The sequence below is a fragment of the Thamnophis elegans genome, chromosome 8, assembly GCF_009769535.1.
Source record: "Thamnophis elegans isolate rThaEle1 chromosome 8, rThaEle1.pri, whole genome shotgun sequence".
Classification (NCBI taxonomy): domain Eukaryota; kingdom Metazoa; phylum Chordata; class Lepidosauria; order Squamata; family Colubridae; genus Thamnophis; species Thamnophis elegans.
In genome coordinates, this window is record NC_045548.1 from 5986966 (window position 1) to 6000118 (window position 13153).

Genomic DNA, 13153 nt, shown 5'->3' on the forward strand with positions numbered 1-13153 from the left:
ATGTTATAAAGTAAAATCCCAAAGAGATAATGTATGTGATAGAGAAAAAATAGATAGGGTATAGGGCATGGAGAAACAAGATGCTTAACGATGTTACTCAACGATCAGAATTGTTACTACCTCTGGCCCAGTGGTGGGATTCAAATAATTTAACAACCGGTTCTCTGCCATAATGTCCAGCTGGGTAGGCATAGCTCGGTGGTCATGTGACAATGTGGCTGTAGCCAACTCACGTCGATGGGCGCTTTGCCTTAGCTGTTCCAATGTAATAAGGGTTATCCAGAGAGGCAGTTTCTGTAAGCAGGGCAATAAAGAATAGGCTAGAAACAACACTAGAATGTTTCCTTCCTGCCTTCCTTACAGGATTAGCCCTGGAAAGTGGGGAAAAGCAAAAGGAGATTTCTTCCAACAACCGGTTCTCCGAACTGCTTAGAAAGTTACAAACCGGTTCTCCCGAATAGGTGTGAACCGGCTGAATCCCATCACTGCTCTGGCCATTTCTACAGCAAGTAAAAGGCTTAAAAGCTGCCTAAGAAGGCCACAATTCCTCAAAGTTGCATGCAGCTTCCATCAATTCACACACAGCTATAAAAACAAACATTAGAGAGGGCAGAACAAAATTCTCTCCTAGTCAAGTCATCAAAATACAATTTGCAATGCCAGCTGGGCTTCATAAGTAAAAAAACATACAACTAGTCATGCCATTCAACCATGCATAAAGGTAGCCGCTAATCGTCTTGAAATCCCAAAAGAACAAGAGGCAGGAAAAAGAGAATAGTGGAATATCACAAAACAGAAAGCAGGAGTGAACCAGAGAGGGCCAAAATATGTTTTTCAGGTGGATTTCAACCATTACAATCTCTCAAGAGTCTTCCTAATCACTGCATGGGTAATAGGAATTTTCACAGTACATTAATGGACATTTTTTTTGAGATACACACATAAGCCTCCAGGAACAGATAATTTCAGAAAATAAATACTACATTATTTAATTTCTCTGTTAAAAAAAAAGTTATCATATTGTGCAACAGGCCCAATTAAAAGTCTCGGTAGGATCTGAATTAAATAATAATGCATTGGGCCAATTATGACAAACTTATGCCAGCATTCACCTACACCCAATTATTATTCTCAAAAGTATGCCCCATTCTTCTGCAATTTTCTGAAGGTTGTAGAGGCCACGTACGAATGAGGTGTACTTTTGCGCGACCTCTGGAACCTTTCGCTGTGCGAGGAGGCCGTGCTATTACATGGCCTTTGAATCCTCCAAAAATGGCACGAGAATAGGGTGGTTAGGGTGCAGTACTGCGGGTCACTTCAGCTGACTGTTATCTGCAGTTCAGCGGTTCTAATCTCACTGGCTCAAGGTTGACTCAGCCTTCCATCCTTCCGAGGTGGGTGAAATGAGGACCCAGACTGTGGGGGCGATATGCTGACTCTGTAAACCGCTTAGAGAGGGCTGAAAGCCCTATGAAGCGGTATATAAGTCTAACTGCTATTGCTATTCCTTTCCCAAAGCCGCTTCAAGAATGAAGGTTTGGTGTGATCCAGAGTGGCTTTTGGGAGACTGCACAGGCCTGAACACCACTTGAAAATAAGCAGCGCATGGAACATCCAGAGGAGTATTAGGTGATGGGCGTAATCACACCTTGGAGAACAGTACTAGGTGGCATTTTGAGTGGCATTAGTGGTGGTAGGGCTGAAACTGAGGCCTGGTCCTTGAGTTTAGGCCCAGCCTCAGGGCTACCACCACCAACTGCTGTTGTTCATAGTGGCCTAGATTGGGAGTTGGGATGGGAGAGAGAAATAAAGAATTGTTTGTTTTGTTGGGTGTGTGTGTGTGATGAGACGTCAGGAAAATCAAGTTAGGCGTTTTCTGAATTTTTGACACACTGAACCCAAAAAGCTTTGGTTGCTCTCTAAACATGGTGGCCTTAAACTCTCACAATCTTCCCTTGGCAATTAAAGCAGCTGGTTTTGTACAATTCGAAAGCGCTAAGTGTGAACCAGGACCAAACCCTTTTTATTTTCTGCTCAACAGCTTTTTCCTTTAAAAAAAAAAACAACAACAACAGCAAAATCTTGATACTGGAGCAAGAGCTACAGTGGGAATCTTCTCGTTGCTGTGTGAGGTTTTTAGGAATGTTTTCCAAGTTTGAATTTGTCATTTTCTTCCTCCCTGCCCCATTCTGCTACGCAAAGCATATGAATCAACACTGAGAAACAGGTGATCATAACCACAGTGGAGTCACGATGGCAGATATTTTAGGATAATCCAGGCTGTGTGATAGACATGGAGGGCTTTGCTCTGATTTATTCATCATCACACCAACATTACAAGAAAAAATAGAAACAAATAAGAAGAGGTGGGAAACAATGAAATTAAAATGATGGAGGGAAAGCCATGTATTTTGCTCTAATAGTATGAAATCCCAACTTCAGTGAGTAGCAGTTGATACTAAAGTTACCAAAGGAATGATGTAAATATATGGCAGCGCCCAATTCATTCATCAACTGGACATATTATCAAGATTTAGTTGGTATGTAGTGTGGACCAGTAGTGGGATTCAACATTTTTTACTACCGGTTCTGTGGGCATGGCTTGGTGGGGAGGCATGATTTGGTGGGCGTGGCAGGGGAAGGATACTGTACAATTTCCATTCCCTCCCTACTCCAAGGGAAGGCTACTGCAAAATCCCCATTCCCTCCTGATCAGCTGGGACTCAGGAGGCAGAGAATAGATGGGGCGGGGCCAGCCAGTGTGTTATTTACCGGTTCTCTGAACAACTCAAAATTTCCGCTACCAGTTCTCCAGAACTGGTCAGAACCTGCTGAATACCACCTCTAGTGTGGACAGCCCCTTCCCTTCATTAGACAAACACTCTTTTGAATGTTCTGGGCCTTTGGTATGAATATTGAATATATACTTGGTTGTTGTTGTTATTTTTTGAGGGGCAGGGCTTCTGAAAAGGAGGGAAAATCACACAAAGCAAATATTCATATGGAGCTATAGGAGGGATTATTTGCAAAGCCAAGAAGAGGAATTCATTCTGTTCTTAAGCCTGTTAGTTCAGCGTTGACCCAGCTGAATGAATTCACTCGGGAACAGCTTGCCAAGCATTGCAATATCCAAGTTCTCCTAATTAATAGATTAATAGATCCAGCATGTTATAGTAACATCTAATGTACAGAATATATTTCTGTTCAATCAATTCAATTCAGATTCCTTCCAAATGCTCAACACCTACCGTTATGCATTCTACACCTACTATGAGCAAGAGTGTCCATATTTATCAAATGTATATCTCATCACAATCTAAATGGATACTCATAAGGTTACAACAAATAGCTTCACCCATGAACAATAAATGGTTCTTATTCGCCTTCCTTACATTGCATCCCAGAGGGTGTTTCATGCTCTGAGAAAGTCTACTAATATTTAGCCCTTTTAATGCAGGTGGAAGTATGAACTATGGGTTTTTCTTTTAAATGACTAAGCCAGCTAACAGGTTCTAGACAATACAGTCTAAAACAATGAGCTAAATCAACAATAATCTCTTTTAAGAGCCAAGGTGGCGCAGTGGTTAAATGCAGCACTGCAGGCTATTTCAGCTGACTGCAGTTCTGCAGTTTGGCTGTTCAAATCTCACCGGCTCAGGGTTGACTCAGCCTTCCATCCTTCCAAGGTGGGTAAAATGAGGACCCGGATTGTTGGGGGCAATATGCTGACTCTGTAAACCGCTTAGAGAGGGCTGAAAGCCCTATGAAGCGGTATATAAGTCGAACTGCTATTGCTATTCAGTAATTACGTTTTAAAAAATGACCTGGGTCTACTCTGAGTTCAATGGTAAAGGCTAAATTGGCAGAAGTTAACATCGGAGCAGGCAACCCAAAGACAATGACTATTAAACTGTACCTTTTTTATTCAACCTCTAAACAAACCCAAACACCAGGAATGGCGAAGCCACATTTTTCAAGGAAAGGACTGTTGGTGAACATGGTTCATCTTATTCAGGACTAAGCAGCTACTTTGAGTCAAGGACCGTTAATCATCTTGGCTTGATTTCAATTTTGGAATTTCGCTTTTTGTGCTGCTCCTGGTGACAAATATTTTAGGACTATTCTCCTGTTGCTGTTACCCAACACTAAACTCCTGCCATTCTTACAAATAAGTTTAATTCCTTCCTGTAGATTCTATTAATCACTGTCTTCAATGCCAATCTGTTGCCCTTTATTATTTGCAAACTTCAACAGCCTAGTCAATCCACAAGTGTTCTTGTTGCCTCTCAACCGAACACTCCAAAATATCAAAACAGAAAACAATTGTTTGAATTCAGAATTAATAAGATGAGGGAATGTATTTAAGATGGCAAGATAAGAAATATGTGTGTGTGGGGGGGAGATATAGGTGGGAAAAGGCATGATATTCATAAAGCTAACAAACAGCCTTTGCCAGCAATATATGAATCGAGGGAATTTAACGACATTACTTAACTGCAAACAGATTTGCAAAAAACAAAGCTAGTTAGTGTGTTTTTCACACATTCTTAACTACAAGAGTGATTTTTTTTTCTTTGTAACAAAGATCCCTATCTTAGAATTTGGAAGCTAAGTTTAAATAAACAAAAAGCTCTGATGCCATTTATTAAAATAGAGACCCATATAAAGAAAGAGACAAAAAGAAGTAGATTTACATCTCATTCTCCCTTTCACATATGCTTAAGGAGAGTCAATAGAAAGACTTTTTTTTAACTCAACGCAGCTTTCAATTCAAGAATCGGATACATCAAAATCAGAGCATGTGTAATTGTTGAGTGAGAGCAAATTTTAAGATATTCTATATGGAGCAGGATAGTCTTTTTAGTAATTTTCTGCAAACATCATAGATATTAAAAGTTAATGCAACTTTTGTCAGCAATTCCTTTAGAACAGGGGGGGAGAAGGGGGGGACAATGGCCCTTTATGACTTCTGGACTTCAACTCCCAGAATTCCTCAGCCATGAAAAGCAACTTGTAATAAATGCAATGAAGAGAGGAGGAGCAGAATGGAGCAGCACTATGCCCTTCTTTCCCCTCTTGTTATTCCAAATGCTGCTCAATATTTTTTTTCCTTTTTCCCACCGTATTGAAGTGTAGGAGGAAGCAATGTTTAAGCCTCACAAATGGAAAAACTGATAAGGGAAACAAATCTGACAGCAGGAAAACAGAAGATGTGCTCTTCCCTTCTGCTATTTCGTTCCTCCCAATCTAGTTAACCCAACCTTTCCTCTCCCAGCTTTTCCCAACCTGGATCCTCCAGATAACCTTGGCATATACTTCGCGTTATCTCTAACACCCGATACTAAGACACGGAGTGGATAGGAGTCAAAACCCCTATAGCTACTCTGGTTGACAAGGAGGGAGAATTAAGTCAGCAATCCTCACCTATCTATCATAGGTAGAGACCCAGAGATCCGGACCCTACCCACTCTCATGGCCTTCCGTAAGGCTCTTAAGACCTGGCTATTCCGGCAGGCCCTGGGCTGTTGAACTCCGTGACCCGTCAAAACCGCGGTCCACTAAAGCGCGCCCGATTAAAGCGCGTACCTGACGTCATCAGCAGTGCGACAAATACGACCGCGGAAAAAAAAGGGCGCTTTAAAAAGTGCTTTTAAAGCAAGCCGATTCACATAAAGGGTTAGGTTTAGGGTTAGGGTTAGGTTAAGGGTTAGGGTTACGTTAAGCGTTAGGGTTAGGTTTAGGGTTAGGTTAAGGGTTAGGTATAGGGTTAGGTTAAGGGTTAGGCTTAGGGTTAGGCTTAGGTTTAGGGTTAGGTTTGGGGGGGGGGTTAGGTTTAGATTTACCCTTTAATTTTAAGTTTACCGCTCACAGCGTGCTGTTTTCGTCGCGCTGTGATGACGTCACGTACGCGCTTTCGTCGAGCGCGCTTTAGTCGACCGCGGTTTTGTGGTGGAACCGTTGGACTCATGTCTGAGTTCCAGCCCCGATTAGACTGGGTGTATGTTGTGACCTTTTTAAGTATGTTTTTTTTCCTGTGTTTTTAACTGCTATTTTAATTGTATTGTTGTAAGCCGCCCGGATGGGCGGCCTATAAATTTATTAAACATTCAAACATTTTTTTAAAAAAAGAAAAATTCTACAGAATGAATTTAGGGCATAGCAAAACTACTTCCCCAACACGGCAGAGCTTCTCATTTTGCCTCGTCAAAAAAAAAATCCTTACACTCAGAGCAGTAGTTAGAGGTTAAGAGATTAAGTTGCTCGCCACAGTAGAATTTGGCACTGTAGCCATGAGTTCTGCCACCCCCCAATACACTCGACCCCGCAAATCATCGTCTGTCATGCTCAAAATAGAAAACCGGGCTGTAAATCAGGATTTGCTCTTACAAGTACAAGGGTCAACCCTTTAGCATGAGGTCAACTGCTGCTAATCCATGAAAATAGCGGGGAGGGGGGGAAGCGTGTTATCTGGTTGATTGTGTGTGCTTCAATTATTTATTGTGTTGTTGTTCTATAATGTTTGAAGTTAGGTAGGGTTTTTATCATCCCCAAGCTGTGCTTCTCTTTGCTTCTATTTCTTTTAACTGTTAGCCATCCAAAGTCATCGATGGACGGCTACATAAATTTGCCAAATTAAATTATTGGCGCACAAATATAGCGTGCAGTCATACATTTCCCAATTTTTTAAACAAAACAAAACAAAACAGGATGTCCCGAAAATGGCGCAATAGAAGGTAAACTTATTAATACACTAAAGCTGGCCAATTTTCCCTTTTGGGTGTAATGAATGAATGAATGGTTTTCCCTCTAGATCCCTCCTGGGTCACTCAACTTAAGATTCCCGTGAATGTATCCCGCCCCTCTCTAACCCACCCCGCCGGGCATTTTTTAAGCGCTCTCTTACCTGTATGAGTGAGCATGTGCCTCTGCAAAGAACTTGCCCAGGGGAAAATTCGAGGGCAGTGGGGGCACTTGATTTTCTGGATGCAATTTGAGTAGGCATTTCGCTTTCCCCGCAGGAGTTTGTCTTCAACGGCCTCTCTCTCCTCCTCGCTAGCTCCGTTTTTATCAGCCGCTTCTTTAAAGTCTGCCGTCGATTGTAGAAATGTGCTAAATTTATTGGTGTCTGTGGTTGCCAGCATTTTCTCGATGCTGGCAAACTCCCCGCTGGATTCCAAGTCCAGGCCGCTGCTCGCTTTGGGCTTGTTTTTTGTGCCTTTCTTTCGGCCTCTTTTCTTCACCGATCCGGACGTCGAGGATTTCTGGGACTCCGTTGGACTGCTGGTGCTCTTTGTTAAGTCGCTGGGAGTGCTGGTATCCGTCTGGACAGCGGCTAGGAGAGTTGCTTTAGGACTGGAGCTTCCTAACTTTTCAGGGGTGGTAGAGCTGCCAATGGCCACCTTGGGGACAGAGTCTGAGACTTCTGCCTTGAGCAAAGCCGGAGCAGAAGCCACCGATGAAATGATCTGTGCGATGGAAGCAAGGGGTGGCAGCTCTTCCGTCGCGAGAGGTTTTGGCAAGAGAAACGGCCGTTTGGGCCGCAAAGGTCTCAGCAAAACTGAGTTCCCCAAGACGCCTGGAGAAATTATTGGGACAGTCAAATGAAGTGGTCCCTTCAGTGGTTGGGAATGTCTGAGAGCTGCGTTTTCTAGGTTGCCGTTAGCTGGAGGAGACGGTAGATAGCCTTGGAGTGTCTCCTCGTGGCCATCATGAAGCTCTTGCTTCTTATCCTCACTCCTACTACCCTCATCACTGTCCCTTTTGGGAGGCTTGGGAATTGACAAATCAATGGGCTCCATGGAGTTCTCGTAGAGAGAAGACCCGAACGTGTTCTCTTGTTTGACCAGTACAGAATTCAGGGTTTTGTTCTTTTGCGAGAAATCTAAAGGCTCGTCAAAATCAATGGGGAAGTTATTTGCAGTTTCAAGTTTGATCGATGCGTGAGAGGGAGCCCCCCTTAAAAAGCCGTTCTGCGATTCCAGGAAAGGTGACACAGATTTGCAATCCAGATAAGTGCTTTCTTCCAGTAACACAGGGTCAGGCTGGCTTTCTGGAGGAGTGCAGTCCACAGCCAGCACATAGCTCTCAATCTCCCGCTCCTGGATGTGCAAATGCTGCTTGAGGATGTGATGAATGCAGTTCCGCTTGGCTGAGAAGGCAGTGCCGCACTCCTTACATTCAAATGGCTTCTTCTTCTGGCAGCTGCTATGCGTCCGCATGTGGACACGGAGGGCACGGTAATGTTTAAGGTCCTCCCCGCAGAATTTACACACGGTGTCTGGGGAGCAGAAAGCATCGACCATTTCAGCCGCATTACTGGCCACGTACTCGATATTCTTCTCGATGTCCTTTCTGGTTGTCTTGAGGTGTTTCTTGCGCAGGTGCCTTTCGCAGTTGGCTTTCACCGTGAAAGGGTAGTGGCAGATCTTGCAGATGTATGGCCTCTCCCCACTGTGGGTCCTCAGGTGCCGGATCAGCGCTGCCTTGTCGGCTGCAATGTAGTCGCAGATGTTGCACTGATACGGGGAGATACCTAAGTGAGAACGGATATGAGCTCTTAAGACTCCGGAGAACGGGAACACCTGCTCACAAAAACGGCACGGATACAACACTTTCCTCATTGCTGGGGTTTTCTTGTTTGCGGTTCCACTCATGATGGCCTTGAAGTCTCGCTCGGTCACTTCTTGTTTTATTTTTGCCCCCATCGTCAAAGGCAGAAGGGCCTCTATGATGCTGTCTTGCTCCAGCTGGGTTTTCATTTCATGCTGACCCAGTGATTCTGCCTTAGCCTGGGGAGGACTGGAGTTTGTTCTGGGTTTATTGTGCGCAATGGAAGAATCTGAAGTTGATTCTTGGTCCGGGCTTTTGACCATTTTTGGTGGTACTGGAGGAAGGCTTGGGCTGATACATCCTGGCGAGGCTTGCTGAGTGTTGACCAACGGAGGCGGCGTTGAACTTGCTACAACGGTCCGAGGGGCTACTAATGGCTTTGGCTTCAGTGGAGGCATATGTTTGAATATGGACGGGATGGGGATATGAGATGCCTTAGATAGCGGCGGGAGGCTGATTTGTGGCGTCGCTGAGGACGCCATCTTTAGGATCTGCTGGATATCTGCTAATTCACCAGAAATGGGTTTAACAACAATGCTATTGTCAGGCTGGATTATGAAGCCTTTCGGGAAAGGCTGTAGTGAGAGTAGCTTCATATTTTCTTTTGTCGGTGGAAGGACTGAAAAGGGGCCTCCCACAGAAGCAGCCTCCAGAGGGGATAGGTTCAGCTGGTTATCGCTTCCGGGTTCCTGAGGTAGGTTACATTTCAGTGTTCGTAGCTGCGTTTCTGGGACATCATCATCATCTGGCATGAGCTCCTCCCGCTTGACAGACTCAAGGTCTTTGGTATGTTGCAGCCCCAAGGATGCCATGTAGGTTTTTAGGTCTGCGTCCTCCGAGTGCAGGTTGCGCACTTCCCTCCCCTGATCGGTTGCATGGGTGTCTTTGTGCAGCTTGAGCGCTGAGAGCATGGGGAATGCCTTGTTGCATATATCACATACATAGCGATGATAATCACTGGTGCATCTCCGCAGGTTTGTTTCACACCAAACCTAGGAGACATCACAAGGAGACACATGAGCATTGAAGTATCCACAACATCCGAAAGGTCAACAGCACCCAGTTTTTGTGAAACTGAAACTGATTCTAAGACTGATACTCCAACTATTTAGTCCCCCGATCAGGGATGGGTTTCAACCGGTTCGCGGTGGTCCCCGCGAACCGGTTGGTCAGTGAACCCGGAAGTAAGTAACTTCCGGGAACGGCAAAGGGCCCACCCGCCCGCCCTCCTTACCGGTCTTTGAAGGCTTCTGCGTTTCCACGCAGGCGCATGGCACATACAGCGTCTGTGCGATTCTCTGCGAGCAGCTGGATGGCACATGCAGCGCCTGCGCGATTCTCCGTGAGCAGCTGGAGCATCGCGCAGGTACTACGACGCACGCGTAAACTGCACACGTGCACGAGGACGCCGCCGGCCCCGTTCCAACTGAACCGGATGGCAACCCACCACTGCCCCCGATTCTCTTCTAAATTAACTAGAAAAGGAAGTATGGGTATTACACAAACAGCCAGGTAAAAATGAACAAATACCTGAGAAATGCGAGGAAATTTCCTACAAGAAAAGTCCGTGAAGCCCAAATCATGGAAGCCGGCAGGAATTGAAGGATTGTTCTGAATATAAGGCTTTCCAGTTGAGTCCTTTGGAAGTTGTTTATGAATAACTGCGTTATGCCGCAACAACCCGCGGTGTGTGCGGAAGGTAATGCAGCAGACATCACACCTGGAGAAGAGGGAAAGAGCATCATTACTTATGAGAAAGGTACATAATCACACCATTGGTATCAGTCCAAACTGTTTTTTTTACCATTCTCTTTCCTGCTCGATAAAATATCAATGCTAGCTGCAGATGATAAGAGTTAAATACACAAATTCTAGAGAGCCAAGATTTCCAATCCTAGTTTAGACCTAAGCATGCACACATCTTGGTCGGTTCACCGAGAAATGCACGATAGACATATGCGCGTGACAAAACCACGACGACAAAACCGCGACATCAAAATCGCGAATTGATTTTCGACAATAGCGCGACGACAAATGCGCGACGACAAAATCCTAACCCTAACCCTAAAAATTTTTCGATTTTATTGTCATCCCGCTTTTGTCGGCGCGATTTTGAACGTCGCGAATTTGTGGGCGGGATTTTGACGTCGCGGTTTTGTCATCGCGGTTTTGTCGGCGCGCATATGTCTATCGCGCATTTGTTGGGTCACGATCTTGGTCACTATATTCATATTTCTTTACAGTGTAACATCTGTGACTTCTTATTACTTTATTGAATTTTAATGAAGTACCTTTTTATGCACGAGTTCGCTGTGTCAATGGAGAACACATATGATAACACTTTGAACATAATGATATTAAAAAAGAGAGAAAACAGAAAGCTTGCAATCTTAATGTGAATACTTCACACATAATGCCAAGCTAAATACAGATAGGATGGTTACATAAAGCAGCGACTGAAGTAGGCAGAAGGATTTTAAAGTAGAATGACTAACAAGAATGAAAACTAAAGCTGCTGCAGTAGGAAGGCGTTTTTATTCCAGCTGTTCTTCAGGGACAGTTTGATATAAGCTGTGATATTAACATCAGAAAGCTCACGTTTTCAATTATTTGAAAACAGAATTTAACTTACACTTCCTTTCCAATAATAGCAGAAAATAAATAAATAATCAAGCTGGCCTACAGGAGTCAGATTTGTGTAACAGGGTTCCACCACAAATGCGCGAACGACAAAAGCGCGCCTGGCTAAACCGCGGTGGCAAAACCATGCTGACAAAACCGCGCCGATGAATGAGCGCTGAAGCGCACCGACAACAGCGCGCTGACAGAAGCGCGCTGTCACCCTAACCCTAACCCTAACCCTAAACCTTACCTTAACTTAAATCGCGCTTCTGTTGGCGCGCTTTTGTCGGCGCGGTTTTGTCATCACGGTTTTAGGGCCGCGGTTTTGTCGGCGCGCTTTTGACATTCGCGCATTTGTCAGGTCACGGTGTAACAGCACATTGACATGTATGTAAAACACAAATTCCCTTGTACCAGGCGTTCCAACAGGATTTTGCAATAATGTACAAGATTACCTTTGAAAGCCTCTGGGTCAGCTACTGAATAAAAAGAATATTCAAAAAGGACTTGAACGCCCCGAGTCTCTTTGCGATTTCTGGTGTCAAAAGGAAGGCAATTCTGTTGCACATGCAGAGGTATTTTTATTATCCATTCCCCTAACCCTCCCCCTCCCCAAAGAGTCACAAATAAAAGTAGGATCTGATCATGATAAAAATAAGTACTGTAAAGGACAGCACAAGCCTCAAATCATTTCCACTTTAATTCCAAATTAATAACTTTTAAGTGGGCAGATTTAAAGATCTCGCTAATGTTAAAGGTAAAGGTTCCCCTCGCATATATGTGCTAGTCGTTCCCGACTCTAGGGGTGGTGCTCATCTCCGTTTCAAAGCCGAAGAGCCAGCGCTGTGCGAAGACGTCTCCGTGGTCATGTGGCCAGCATGACTCAACGCCGAAGGTGCATGGAACGCTGTTATCTTCCCACCAAAGGTGGTTCCTATTTTTCTACTTTGCATTTTTACATGCTTTCGAATTGCTAGGTTGGCAGAAGCTTGGACAAGTAACAGGAGCTCACTCCATTACGCGGCGCTAGGGATTCGAACCCCTGAACCTCCGTCCTTTCTGATCGACTGAAATCAAAAGCAACAGGGAAATGCGTCACCTTTTCTTGAGTGCCCAATGTTAGTACTTTGTGGTACGTTGAGTATTTTAGGCCTAAACTGTTTGTTTTGGTTTAAAAAAAAAAAAAAGACACCCAGCTTTTAGCAACGAGGAGAAAAAGCTGTAAATCTGAACTGTACATAACTGTTTACATTAACCAATACTCAAGGCAGAAGTTTCCGCATCATCACAAAAAAATTATTTTCTGAATCCCACAAAGCCCCTTTGCTTCTACTTTAAGAAGGGATGGACAGAATTCTAAAACAGCTTTGAAGTAAAAAAAAAAAAAGCAGTCAGTAGCCCCTTCAAAGCAAACGACTTATTCGCTGTTGAAAAGATTTCAATGTTCACCTTTATTAAATGTGCACTGGTTTATGTCCCTGTTAACATTAGCAGTTCGCCACACTGATTTGCCTTTCAGGACAAGCCCCAGGCCAGGCCTTTGCTGAGAAGTCTCTGAGAAATGGGATCAAACAGCTGCATTAATCCCCAGTTACTGGCACTAGAGGAGCTGGCATTAAATACTGAAGGGAAAAGAGCCAAGGGTGAAAATCTGACCAACAGATAGTGGGACAAGACAACTGTTATTCAACAGCTTGTAAACACAATCAGGAGCTTTTTATCTGCAAGAAAAGAGGTTCTATATTACGGCAGGACTCAATTAATTCCCCAGTATATCATGCCAGCTGCTGTAGAGAAATAATATTCCTCACCCTGCATTAATAGGCTTGCCGCTCCTTCTAGAAGGCAGAAGAACAGTCCCAGGCACAAGTTTAGGTTGCAACTAGGAAGCTGTGGAAACTTCTCAAGAGCACACTGGCGT

At 44.2% G+C, this 13153-nt stretch overlaps 1 protein-coding gene across 5 annotated transcripts in view; it reads right to left on the reverse strand.

Moving 5' to 3' along the window:
* Positions 1-13153, reverse strand: part of RREB1 (ras responsive element binding protein 1) — a 193389-nt gene that overhangs the window by 19188 nt on the left and 161048 nt on the right. For all 5 annotated transcript variants that reach the window (XM_032222644.1, XM_032222645.1, XM_032222642.1 and 2 more), the window contains 2 exons: positions 10141-10330; positions 6905-9602 (listed from right to left, as the gene is read on the reverse strand). In XM_032222644.1, the coding sequence (XP_032078535.1) occupies positions 6905-9602; positions 10141-10330 (2888 nt within the window). The remainder of the gene's footprint in view (positions 1-6904; positions 9603-10140; positions 10331-13153) is intronic.